Below are 12978 nucleotides of genomic sequence, written 5' to 3'. Positions count from 1 at the left end.
GCCTGGAAAACATAGCTGGAAATAATCTAAATGACGAGACAGGCAAAACAAAACTGAACACGATGCACACAGGAAGAGTGACTATCACAATAAAACAGGAAACAGACGGACCTGACACAGGAAGACATGAGAAACAAGCACAGATGAGACTGACTACACAGAAGGAAGACAGAGAGGAGACAGAGAAAAGATTAAGGAGACAAGAATGAAGACAGACAGCGAGAGAAGGAGACACAATGAGAGAAAAAGGGCGAGGGAGAAAGATACTGGACACGAAAAGGAACTTTTCCCAGACATATTTTTGACCTGGGGGCAGAACTGATTGTGAAAGGAAAGGGAAAATGCTTATGAACTTGCAAATTAAAAACATGATGCATTTAAAGTAACCCTTTTCCATTTGTATTTAAGAAGAGAATTTGTTGTAGTGTGCGATGACTGAACCTGTTCCTTTTCGTGGAGATCATTTCTCCTGCCTTAAGGAAAATCCCTTCACATGGAACAGAGGAGGCTGGAGTGCAGAGAAACTGGTAGAGATGCAGTTATACAGTCTACCTGGGCCCCACAAACTATCAGCTGAAGAGAATAAATAAATTTAATTGCTGCACATTTGGCAGACTAACATTTTCAGATTAATTAAACAATAAAATATATATTTTTACAACATTACATGTAAAGAGTCAAGTGGAAGTTTTTCTAAAGTTATTTAATGATATTTATATTATGAAAAGCAGATTTTTGACATTTTACCTTTTTCCCGTTTTCAGATAAAATAAACACGCACAAAACAAAAGCAAACGGCCAGAACACAAAGCTGGAAAACCCACCCGATTGACCAAAATCAGCTCAAAATACTCCCACACAACAGAAGCTCCTCTATTCCTCGCTGGCTCCAAATCTCTCAGTAGAAATATCAGTGGTTCGCTATCTGTCACCACCAAACACTCCACAAATCCCGCGAATGATTCGCTTCCTTATAAACTATTGAATCAGGTACCGAAGCAGTTAGGCTCTAAATGAAGCTTCGGCCGTCACTGATCACGTGACTCTGGCCAAACGAATCAAGCTTCGACACAGTGCTTCTGAAGCAGTGTTTTGCTTTTTTGGACACACGCACCGGAGCGTCAGCTTCAAGCGAGCCATCACTACTCTTAGGGTTTGGTTTTCATCCACCTTGTCCCTTGTTTCACCTTTATGTTAATAAAGCTCGCTCACTTCCATAGCAGTCTGCATCTTGGGTCCTTAATAACTCACACAAGGCTTGCCCCAGCAACCCGTGACAACAGCATCACTGACCCGGGACCATGACACTTATATCCTCATGTGGGACTTAAATCTAAAAGGTGAGTGAGCTTTTGTCATGAAGGCCAATTTGGATCAACCGGCCAGATAAGATAACACTTGCAGAATCATAGACATTGTTTAAAACTGTTCTTAAAATACAATAATACATATAATATTTATTCATGTGATTCTATTACATGTGAGGTTTTACTTTGTTGTAATAAATTTTCTTTTGTGTGTGTTTGTGTATTTAATATCTGGCTTTATGTTTGACCCTTAGAGTCTTGTGCTTTAGCTTTTCTGTTATAACACTGTGTAAACTCTGTTTATTTTGTTAATTCCTTCGTATGCAGACAGTAGTGGTGCAACAGATCACGGTTGATCCGTAATCTGAACCGATCCCACTACACGGTTTGGCACGCAGGTGATCCGAAGATTTGAAAAAGAAGAAAAAAGTATGTGTATGGTGTGCGTAGTCAGTCCAGCCAGCGCTAGCGGTCCAAGTAGCGGAGCAGAGGAGTTTGTGGCATTTAAGCAGCCCTTTGCTGGCCAGACCGGGCTAAAGCTATTACAAAAGCTACTGGGGAGTTTAGCTGCAGACGGGAGGCCGTATTCCGTTGTGCAAAACAAGGGGTTTAAACTGTGATGAACGTGCTTGAGCCACGCTATGATATCTCGTTGCGCGTCCACTTCAGTGACAAGATTGTTCCAAGCATGTATGAGCAGGAGAAGTTTAAAGTTTTGGCTGAACTGTCCCAGGCGTCTTCTGTTGCCCTAACTACAAATAGGTGGACCTCCAGGGAAACGGAAAGCTACGTGACCATGACCGCTGGTTATATCACAGCGGAGTGGTAGATACAAAGCCCTGCACTGCCCTATATTGCACCTTAATTTGTTTTTATATAATTGCGTGGAATGAATCCTGAGTTGAATGTTTTTTTAATAGGCAAAAAATACTTCAATAAGTAAATGGCGAGTTAATTTTTTGTCTTTTTTGCTTTTTCTGCTGATCCAAAAATTGATCCGATCCGTGATGAAAAAACCGTGATTCAATCCGACCCGTGAGATTTTTGATCCGTTGAACCACTAGCAGACACCATGTGGAAACAGATTCTGGTGTTAATTATCAGCTTCATCTATCTCAGTGGAGCTGACACCTGCAGAGCAGACTGTGTTGTAGTGGACAGCTCCCAGGTGGGAATGAAAGAAACTGTTAACTGGGCTAGAAGGACATGCAGGTGAAACACACACACACAGACACACAGCATACCTTTCTTCAGTAACTTCCATAAATACACTCCAAGTGCCACAGTAGCAGCAATAATCAGGATAGACAGGAGAACCCAGGCCTCAGCAGGAAAGATGTACGGCTCTGTAAGAGACCAACAACAGAACGAGGTTTACATGATTATTCTGATCCAAAGTTAATAATCACTGAGTTCCAACAGGTCTGCTGCTCATCAGGTTAAACAGCAAAGTCTACAGGAGTCACAGCTACATACAACAGGCCTTCAAGCTGGCTGTAGTTAAACCTTTACTTAAAAGCCAACTCTTGAGATTGATTACAGGCCAATCTCCAACCTTCCTTTCATCTCAAACATCCTTGAAAGAGTAGTTGTCAAACAGCTAACAGATCATCTGCAGAGGTTTATTTGAAGAGTTTCAGTCAGGTTTCAGAGCTCAGCACAGAAACAGCTTTAGTGAAGGTTACAAATGATCTCCTTCATTACACATATTAAACAAATATGTACGACTGCTTTCTTTCTGGTCACTTTCTCTAAAATTAGAAACATGAAAATATTATCAGTTGATCCAGAACTCAGAGTACTGACAGGAACTGGGAGGACAGATCATGTCTCATCCTGAATAATGAGACTGAACAGAGGACGAGCTATGCTAACAAACAGACACATGCTGATCGGTCAGTATAAATCGCAGGCATGAAGTGATCGAGCCACCACTCGCTGTGGGCTGAGAGCTGGTTTAAGTTTATTTAGGCAGCAGGTTCTTTGTATAACAAGCAGACTGCAGAAAAGGCCTCAGGAGGTTTCCACAGGTCAGTGTCACTGTCAGTGCTGGATGGATGGGAACGTTTATCATAATAACTGTGCACGTGTAATATTAATACACATAATAATACAATAATGGTGTGGATTAAACGTGGAATCCAAGCAAGGAGTTGAATCTTTGGTATAAATTAAGAGCTTTTCTATTTTACAAAGTTACTCGTCAAATGAAAATATTACTTTTAATGTTGGACAAACTAATATGATAAAAAATAATATAGTTAAGTTTTCGAGTGTGCTGCTGACCTTTGACCTGCAGCTGAACATCTGTCAGTCTGGGTTCTTCTCCCGTCACTCTGATGGTGCAGGTGTAGTTGCTGCTGTCAAAGATGTGGGGTTTCCTCAGAGTGAGGCTGAAGTCTCCAGTCTGCAGAGCGTCAGTCTTCATGGATGTTCGGTCTCTGTAACGCTGGTTTTGATCTGTCAGCTCGTCCTCTTCCTGCTGACGCTGGTGGACGGTTGGAGGATTGAGGTCGTAGCGGCTCCACACCACTGTGGAGGGTCCAGATACAAACGGGATGTGACAGGGCAGCAGGGCTGACTCCGCCCCATCGTACACCTCCAGGGTGAGGACTTGGTGGGACACTGTGAGGACGCAGAGACACACACATGAATCAGCTGTCTGTGTGACCTGTAGGTCACATGACCACCTGAGATTAGAAACTAGTTCTACAAGATTGTGTCTGTGTAAGAGTCACAAGGTAATGCTGCATTAATCATGACTCCAGAAAGAGGTTTTTCAGGACTTGCTGGTTTAAAGTGTTAAAGGCTGATAATCCTGTGTTTCCTGTGGGTGAGCTGCTGTCTTTAGTGCCTCTCTGTAGGTCAGACCTTTCACTGCTGTTCACACCTGAAGGCTGAGTGGACCTCCTGGGTTAGTTTTCAGGAGTGTGTGGGCACATTTATGAGTCTCTCAGTTCTGTAGATTAAACAGCAGCTGATCCGACTGCTCACACTTTGGTCTTAGCATCTGACATATATACAGCTACAGCACAGCTGTTTATAAAGCACATATGCATGTGCATTGTTCTTGTCCCTGCAGAAGTCTGTTAGTGTGATAACCTCTGACTTCTGACCTTTTATAGTTTCAGTAGGTTTTTGGGTGTGTTGCTGACCTTTGACCTGCAGGTCTACTGTACTCAGTGTCCGTGTGTTTCCAAATGCAGTGATGGTGCAGGTGTAGTTGCCGCTGTCAGAGGTGATGGGGTTCCTCAGAGTGAGGCTGAAGTCTCCGGTCCTCAGAGTCCGTCTTCATGGACGTTCGTCTCCTGTAACGCTGGTTTTGGTCTCTCAGTTCATCTCCTGCATCATTACGCTCATGGACGATTGGAGGATCGAGGTCATGGCGAGTCCACACCAGAGTGGGACGTGCAGGTACAGAAGTGTCCTTGCAGAGGAGCAGGACAGATTCCACCCCCTCATACACCTCCAGAGCCGAGGCATGCTGGGAAACTGAGGACACAGAGACAGAAACATGAACATGCTGTGAGTCTAAACCTGAACTCTGCATCAGTTCACTCAGAGTTTAGAGTCACACAAATCTGTGCTGATATAAAACATCAGCTACCTGAAGTCCTCAAATATAAATGAGATCCTCTGTTCTTAGATGTTATTGGACCTGAACTGAAAACATTACAGAGGACAGAATAAACCCAGCCCACGCTGTCACGCTCTTTTACATCAGTTTGTTGCTGCTCTCTGTGGTCACACATAAAACCGTCTCTGTGGGCGATCTGAAGCCTGTCAGTGTTCAGATACAGTCAGCTGTGGTTAATCTGGATGAACTGGTCCTTTAAACAGACCAGAGGCAGAGACAACAGCGTGTATCTGACAGGAAGTTTAACCACACAGTAATTCATGGATACATCATACATGGCCCATATAATGACTTGAAGAAATATAATGCATTTTGGACATTAGAGTTACTATTTTTGTTTTTGAGGATTTGTTTGTTGTTGAGTGTAATGTTAAAACAAGTTCTTGAAAAAGCAAAAAAATGTTAAATATGAAGGCGATATGAGCTGAGAGCACAAACGTGCTGAGGGACTGGCTGTGTTAGTTCAGTGAGAGCGCCAAAAACTAACGTGTCCACTCATGTCTGCATTTGGATTTTGTTAAATATGAAGAAAGCAGAAGCAGGAGTGCTGCTACGTGTCTGATTAGAAAGAGAGGACCACTTTGTTCATTTGGTAATGAAAGTATGCTGTCCTCGCCTGGAGTTTCCTCCAGCTTTCCAGCTAGACAGCGAGATAACGATGCTTCAGACTTATTTCCCTTTTTTGTGCTGATTTATTGAAGAATGTCCTCTGACCATTGCCTTCTCTTTGACCATCGTAAAACTGAAAACATACTAAATGTTGTATTAGCACTAACATCGCAAACTAGCTTGTTACATGCTTATTGCAAGCTAACAGGATAAAACGTTCATACTCAAACGTACAAATTATCACACCAACTTTAAGCAAAACAAAGAGACAATTATTATTTTATCATCACTCATACTTACGGACAAATCTCGTCCAAAGCAACAACATTTTAAGGTCCCTGTCAGCTTAAAACAATAATACTTTGGCATTACATTCAGCTTTTTTCTTTTTCGGAAAGCAATCCGAACAATACTACAAAGCAGCCACTAGAGGGAGCTCTGGGGCAGTTTACAAACTGTATAATCCAGCGTAATTTATAAAAGGCAGAACAGAAAGGCTCATCACTGAGTTTTATAATGACACCCGGTTACGCCAATCGGAGGTCACTAAAATCAATATTGAATCGTGTGCAACTTTGCTAAAACAATGTGGGACTCTGTAGTTTTCTCTGGTCCCCTCCCCAATCAGACCAGGAGTGACATGTTTAGCCGCATGTTCTCCTTAAATTGCTGGCTGTCTGAGTGGTGTCCCAGAAACGATGTGGGCTTCATAGATAATTGGCAAACCTTCTGGAGGAAACCTGGTCTTGTTAGGAGAGACGGCATCCATCCCACTTTGGATGGAGCAGCTCTCATTTCTAGAAATATGGACAAATTTATTAAACCCCCCAAAATTCAGAGTTGGGACCAGGAAGCAGAGTTGCAGTCTTACACACCTCTCTGCAGCTTCTCTCCTCCTGCTACCCCCCAAAAACCCATCTCCATAGAGACTGTGTCAGCTCCCAAACAGACAAAAAACAAACTAAAAACCAGCAACAAACAACTTAAACATAAACAATTACAAAGAAAGAACAATACAGTATCCACATCTGAACCAAAGAGTAAAACAGTGAAATGTGGATTATTAAATATTAGGTCTCTCTCCTCCAAGTCTCTGTTAGTACATGACTTAATAATTGATCAACAAATCGATTTACTCTGCCTTACAGAAACCTGGTTTTAGCAGGATGATTATGTTAGTTTAAATGAATCAACACCCCCGAGTCATTCTAACTACCAGAAATCTCGAAGCACAGGCCGAGGGGGCGGTGTGGCAGCAATTTTTCACACCAGCCTATTAATTAATGAAAGACCAAGACAGACTTTTAATTCATTTGAAAGCCTGATGCTTAACATTGTCCACCCCAGCTGTGAAACTCAGAAACCAGTCTTACTTGTTATCATCTATCGTCCACCTGGGCCTTACACAGAGTTTCTGTCTGATTTCTCAGACTTTATATCTAATTTAGTTCTGAGCTCAGATAAAATAATTATTGTGGGTGCTTTTAACATCCATGTAGATGCTAAAAATGACAGCCTCAACATGGCATTTAATCTGTTATTAGACTCAATTGGCTTCTCTCAAAATGTAAAAGAACCCACCCACCACTTTAATCACACTCTAGACCTTGTTTTAACATATGGCATAGAAACTGAACATTTAACAGTGTTTCCTGAAAACCCTCTCCTGTCTGATCATTTCCTGATAACATTTATACAGTGGGGCAAAAAAGTATTTAGTCAGCCGCCGATTGTGCAAGTTCCCCCACTTAAAATGATGACAGAGGTCAGTAATTTGCACCAGAGGTACACTTCAGCTGTGAGAGACAGAATGTGAAAAAAAAATCCATGAATCCACATGGTAGGATTTGTAAAGAATTTATTCGTAAATTAGGGTGGAAAATAAGTATTTGGTCACCTCAAACATGGAAAATCTCTGGCTCTCACAGACCTGTAACGTCTTCTGTAAGAAGCTTTTCTGTCCCCCACTCGTTACCTGTATGAATGGCACCTGTTTGAACTCATCATCTGTATAAAAGACACCTGTCCACAGCCTCAAACAGTCAGACTCCAAACTCCGCCATGGCCAAGACCAAAGAGCTTTCGAAGGACACCAGGAAAAGTATTGTAGACCTGCACCAGACTGGGAAGAGTGAATCTACAATAGGCAAGCAGCTTGGTGTGAAAAAATCAACTGTGGGAGCAATCATCAGAAAATGGAAGACATACAAGACCACTGATAATCTCCCTCGATCTGGGGCTCCACGCAAGATCTCATCCCGTGGGGTCAAAATGATCATGAGAACAGTGAGCAAAGATCCCAGAACCACACGGGGGGACCTGGTGAATGACCTGCAGAGAGCTGGGACCAAAGTAACAAAGGTCACCATCAGTAACACACTACAACGGCAGGGAATCAAATCCCGCAGTGCCAGACGTGTTCCGCTGCTGAAGCCAGTGCATGTCCAGGCCCGTCTGAAGTTTGCCAGAGAGCACATGGATGATACAGCAGAGGATTGGGAGAATGTCATGTGGTCAGATGAAACCAAAGTAGAACTTTTTGGTATAAACTCAACTCGTCGTGTTTGGAGGACGAAGAATACTGAGTTGCATCCCAAGAACACCATACCTACTGTGAAGCATGGGGGTGGAAACATCATGCTATGGGGCTGTTTTTCTGCCAAGGGGACAGGACGACTGATCCGTGTTAAGGACAGAATGAATGGGGCCATGTATCGTGAGATTTTGAGCCAAAACCTCCTTCCATCAGTGAGAACTTTGAAGATGAAACGAGGCTGGGTCTTCCAACATGACAATGATCCAAAACACACCGCCCGAGCAACAAAGGAGTGGCTCCGTAAGAAGCATTTGAAAGTCCTGGAGTGGCCTAGCCAGTCTCCAGACCTCAACCCCATAGAAAATCTGTGGCGGGAGTTGAAAGTCCGTGTTGCTCGGCGACAGCCCCAAAACATCACTGCTCTCGAGAAGATCTGCATGGAGGAATGGGCCAAAATACCAGCTACTGTGTGTGCAAACCTGGTAAAGACCTATAGTAAACGTTTGACCTCTGTTATTGCCAACAAAGGTTATGTTACAAAGTATTGAGTTGTATTTTTGTTATTGACCAAATACTTATTTTCCACCCTGATTTACGAATAAATTCTTTACAAATCCTACCATGTGGATTCATGGATTTTTTTTTCACATTCTGTCTCTCACAGTTGAAGTGTACCTCTGGTGCAAATTACTGACCTCTGTCATCATTTTAAGTGGGGGAACTTGCACAATCGGTGGCTGACTAAATACTTTTTTGCCCCACTGTAGATTTCATGTTATTAATACTCACATATTGGAACCTATTATTCAAGTAACTATTTAACCAAAATTGTACAACACCTCTTAAACCATACCTTTCACACTTCCGTAAAAGTAAAGAATGATCTATCGTATCAAAGGCTTTACGTAAATCAATGAATTTTGAGTTTATATTGTGCCTCCGAGCGTCTGCACTTTGGGTCCACCATTGCTGCCTGCACACAGCCTTCATAACAGAAGATCGCAACCAGAACATGGACCCCGCAGACATTTCCACCTCGGAGTTCAACGCCGAGATGGTGTGGATGGTGAGTCTTCTCGACCGCATTGCCCAGTCACAGGATTTACGGACTATGGCAGTCGGGCTAAGTGCAGTAGATGCCATTATTCGGCATAACACTCAGCTTTCTCAGTTTGCTAAGGACACTAAGTTGGAGAACACCATAACTGCCTGGAGAGAGCAAATCAGGGCTGGTGAGCTTGCTCTCTCACTCACTAAATCTTCCCCATCACTGCTTCAGCAAGACACACACTCCCCACCTGCCTCTACGCTGCCACGGACTTCCTCTCCTTCAACACACCAGCCGGGACATTGTTCACCTGCCCGTTCGCCTGCCTTTTTCCTGGCAGCTATGTGGTTGGAGGATCAGGAGGAGGTCTCCATTTCTCCACCGGTTCCTGTTCCCTCATCTAGAAGGAAACAATGCCACCGTCACTCCTCTCCTCAATCATCTGTTCTGCTACCTGTTGTTCCTGCTGGGGGTTCTGGAGTACCGCTCCAGCCGTCTTCAGTCTCCGCTGGAGGGTCCAAGTGGCCCGTTCAGCCTTCTGTCTCCGCTGAAGGGTCCGAGGAACCGCTTCAGCCGCCTGTTCCCGCTGGAGGGTCCGAGGGACCCGTCCAGCAGCCTTCCTCGCCGTCGCCTGCAGCGCCTTCCTAATCTGGTCCAGCCTCCGAGTCTTCAGCTTCGCCTGGTCCAGCTTCAGCTACAGCTTCGCCTGGTCCTGCTTCAGCTTCAGCTTCAGCCTCGCCTGGTCCTGCCTCACCTGGTCCTGTGACGGCCACGCTGCCGTCCGGACCACATCCTGCGGCTCAACATCGCCGGCCTTCTTCCAGGCCTCTGATTCAACGTCCTCGTCCTGTCCAGCCACCTTCCAGGCCATTGGTCTAACCACCAAACATCTGTCTATATTCTGCTCATCAATAACTCGTCTTCGTTCTTTCTATTGATCTGTCCTTACTGAAATGACTCCACCCTGATGACTCCACCTGTGGCTCAGCAGGTAGAGCGGGTCGTCTGCTGACTCCTCCCACTGGCGTGTCAGTCTCGTACCAGAAGAAGCTTTGAAAACAAAAATTTAAAAGTGTTGAGCAACAAGTGTCACAGCTTTTTGAATGTATCAACTTCTTTAAAACATTTGGGCAGCCGTCGAGCTTTAAGTTGCATTTAGTCGACACAAAGTTCCCACAGTGACAAACATGAGGTCGATGACCCCCTACGAGCAAACACTTAACTTAATCATTCAGACTTTTAAGTTAGTTTAACTGGTTTACTTCTCTTCATAATGTTTAATGAATCTTAATGTTTCTGAGCTCCAGTTGGCACAGCTCTCTCTTCTTCTATTCACAATATGAGCTCAGATTGTTCCAGTCACTGCTCTTCTCTCACAGTGGGTGAACCTGACAGTGTTACAGTCGTCGCCCACAAACTAAACACACAAGAATCTGTTTCAGACAAACACTTTAGTAACACACACACACACACACACACACACACACACACACACACACACACACACACACACACCCCTGTAACATTTCATGAAGTGATGGCAGTGAACATTTCTGAATCCCAACCATAACACAACAAACAAAGTAAACACAGTGATGAGATCAGAAGGTCCACACTGACTGACGTGTCTCCTGTACATGTTCCATGTTTGATACTGATCACTGATGTTTAATGACTCACGTGACGCTCTGACAGGAACAAAGAATGTAGAAAAACCTTTAATGAAACCTGAGGAACAGTGAATCCACTGATGACACTGTCACGGCGGGGTGCGCCGATAAGTTTAGTTTACAGGACCCAGAAGCAGACACTTCTGGAGTTGATGACTGAACAGAAGACGATCCTTTATTTAGATGTTGGCACATGAAACAGCATGAAGCTATGAAAACTAAGAAAACTGTGAACACTCAGAAAACTAAAGGACTAAGAAGTGAAAATACTACAACAAAGCATGAACACTGACTAAACTATGACGTAACACTATGGGGATGCAAACAGACGACCTGACAACGAAACATAGAAAACAGAGGACTTAAACACACACATGAGGTGATCAGGAGAAGTGGAGACACACGAGAACACAGCTGACTACAATGAGACATAATGACCGTACAGGGGAGAGTAACACTAACTGCAATGAACAAAGAACACCAGACTCTTCAAAATAAAACAGGAAACAGAGACATAGACATGGAGATAAAACATGACATGAACTTAACATAACCACATAGACATGAAGCATGACAGGTAGACGCACGAACCAGGCAGACTGAGTACAGGGGAGATGACAGAAACGACAACATGAACTTGACAACATAAGACACACACACATAAAACACATGAAGGGCAAGGGAGGCTTAACACAAGGGTAATATAATAACAAACGAGCTTGGATAACTTAATGAACCTAAACAAACAAACATCAAAATAAACTAACACTCACCGACCCAGGACCGTGACAGACACAGAGTGGGTGGGTTCAGTATGAGATGAGTCCGGCAGCACTGAGGGTCCACAGATGGGAGAGGCTGTCCTTTAAGGAGGTTTGACATGTGACACATTTGTCTTTATGGTTTATACTAAAGAACAAACTGCACTAACTCATAGATTTGACCTGAGGAAGAGTCGACTTTAACCCCAAACGTTATCAAACTAACCTAAATCTAGCCGAGTAGTTCTGCTGCCTGAACCTGACCAAAGTGTAACTGAAACACATTAAAATACTAAACTGACTCTGACTGCTGTGAGTGTTTGAAGAAAACGTCTGTGTTTCACAAAGCTGAGAGGTCAGCGGTCCCCCACAGGCTCTCTGTGATGGTCTGATCAGCTTCAGTCTGAAAACAGTGATGTACAAAACGATGGAGAACACAGCAGGTGCAAAGACAGACTTGACGAAAAGGCAAAAACAAAAGTCCGAGGAAATAAACCAAAGGAGTGAAAGGGTTAGACCAGGGGTGGGCAATTCCAGTCCACGAGGGCCGGTGTCCTGCAGGTTTTAGACCTCACCTTGGGTCAACACACCTGAATCACATGATTAGTTCGTTACCAGGCCTCTGGAGAACTGCAGGACGTGTTGAGGAGCTAATTTAGCCATTTAAATCAGCTGTGTTGGTTCGAGGACGCATCTAAAACCTGCAGGGACACCGGCCCTCGTGGACTGAGATTGCCCACCCCTGGGTTAGACCCATACGAGTAAGGACGTTAGCGTGCTGCCCAGCTTTCGTCACGCACATATTTATAATTATATGGTCCTAAGTTTTAGTGCAGACACTCACAAAGTGTTTAGTAACTTCAGATCCTGCAACAAGCCCAGCTCCAGTTTCCTTTGGTGACTTGAACTCTTCCATTTCACAGCTGTTGTTAATTTTTCTTTATCTCCTGTACAGGCCAACGCATCTATTTGTTGTCTTAGGTTGTTAGTGTTACACAACATTTTCAGATCTAATAGAAATAAAATGAGTTTCATAATTCATTGACTTTATTGTCTTTATTTATAACTGGCATCATTGTTTCATTCTCTTATAGAGTCTTACAAGAAAGGCAAAATTGTTTTCCATTGTGCTTTATTAGCTGCTTCAGTAAAAACAAATCAACAATGCAACAAAAAAACAGTTTGCAAAACAACAAAGTGGAAAACAGTGATTCATCACTTGGTTGCTTCAATACAACACGTGGGCACATACATGCAGGACTTTTGATGATAAATGACACAGCTGCTCTTAAAAACTACATTATGGCCCCACTGTGTATGTGTGTGATAGCACATAAGGGCCATTTGTGAAGCTAACATAAGTAACAAAGTGATGTTACTAGTATTAAATTGATTTGGTTAAAAACTGTG

The 12978-nt window shown here is 43.5% G+C and overlaps 1 protein-coding gene across 1 annotated transcript in view; it reads right to left on the bottom strand.

The window, feature by feature from the left end:
• The window catches only part of LOC146578318 (uncharacterized), a 50471-nt gene extending 40463 nt beyond the window's left edge, over positions 1–10008 (bottom strand). The window contains exons 1-6 of the mRNA XM_085267801.1: positions 9892–10008; positions 9558–9684; positions 4703–4799; positions 4463–4596; positions 3594–3932; positions 2552–2653 (exon numbers count right to left, since the gene is read on the bottom strand). Coding sequence (XP_085123927.1) covers positions 2552–2653; positions 3594–3932; positions 4463–4596; positions 4703–4799; positions 9558–9684; positions 9892–10008 — 916 coding nt within the window. The remainder of the gene's footprint in view (positions 1–2551; positions 2654–3593; positions 3933–4462; positions 4597–4702; positions 4800–9557; positions 9685–9891) is intronic.
• Positions 10009–12978: the final 2970 nt, after the last annotated feature.

The sequence above is a fragment of the Mchenga conophoros genome, linkage group LG3 (genome assembly GCF_057382185.1).
Source record: "Mchenga conophoros isolate Kocher_MC1m ecotype Shallow Benthic linkage group LG3, M_conophoros_male_GT1.1, whole genome shotgun sequence".
Classification (NCBI taxonomy): Eukaryota; Metazoa; Chordata; class Actinopteri; order Cichliformes; family Cichlidae; genus Mchenga; species Mchenga conophoros.
This window is presented reverse-complemented; position numbering and strand designations above follow the sequence as displayed.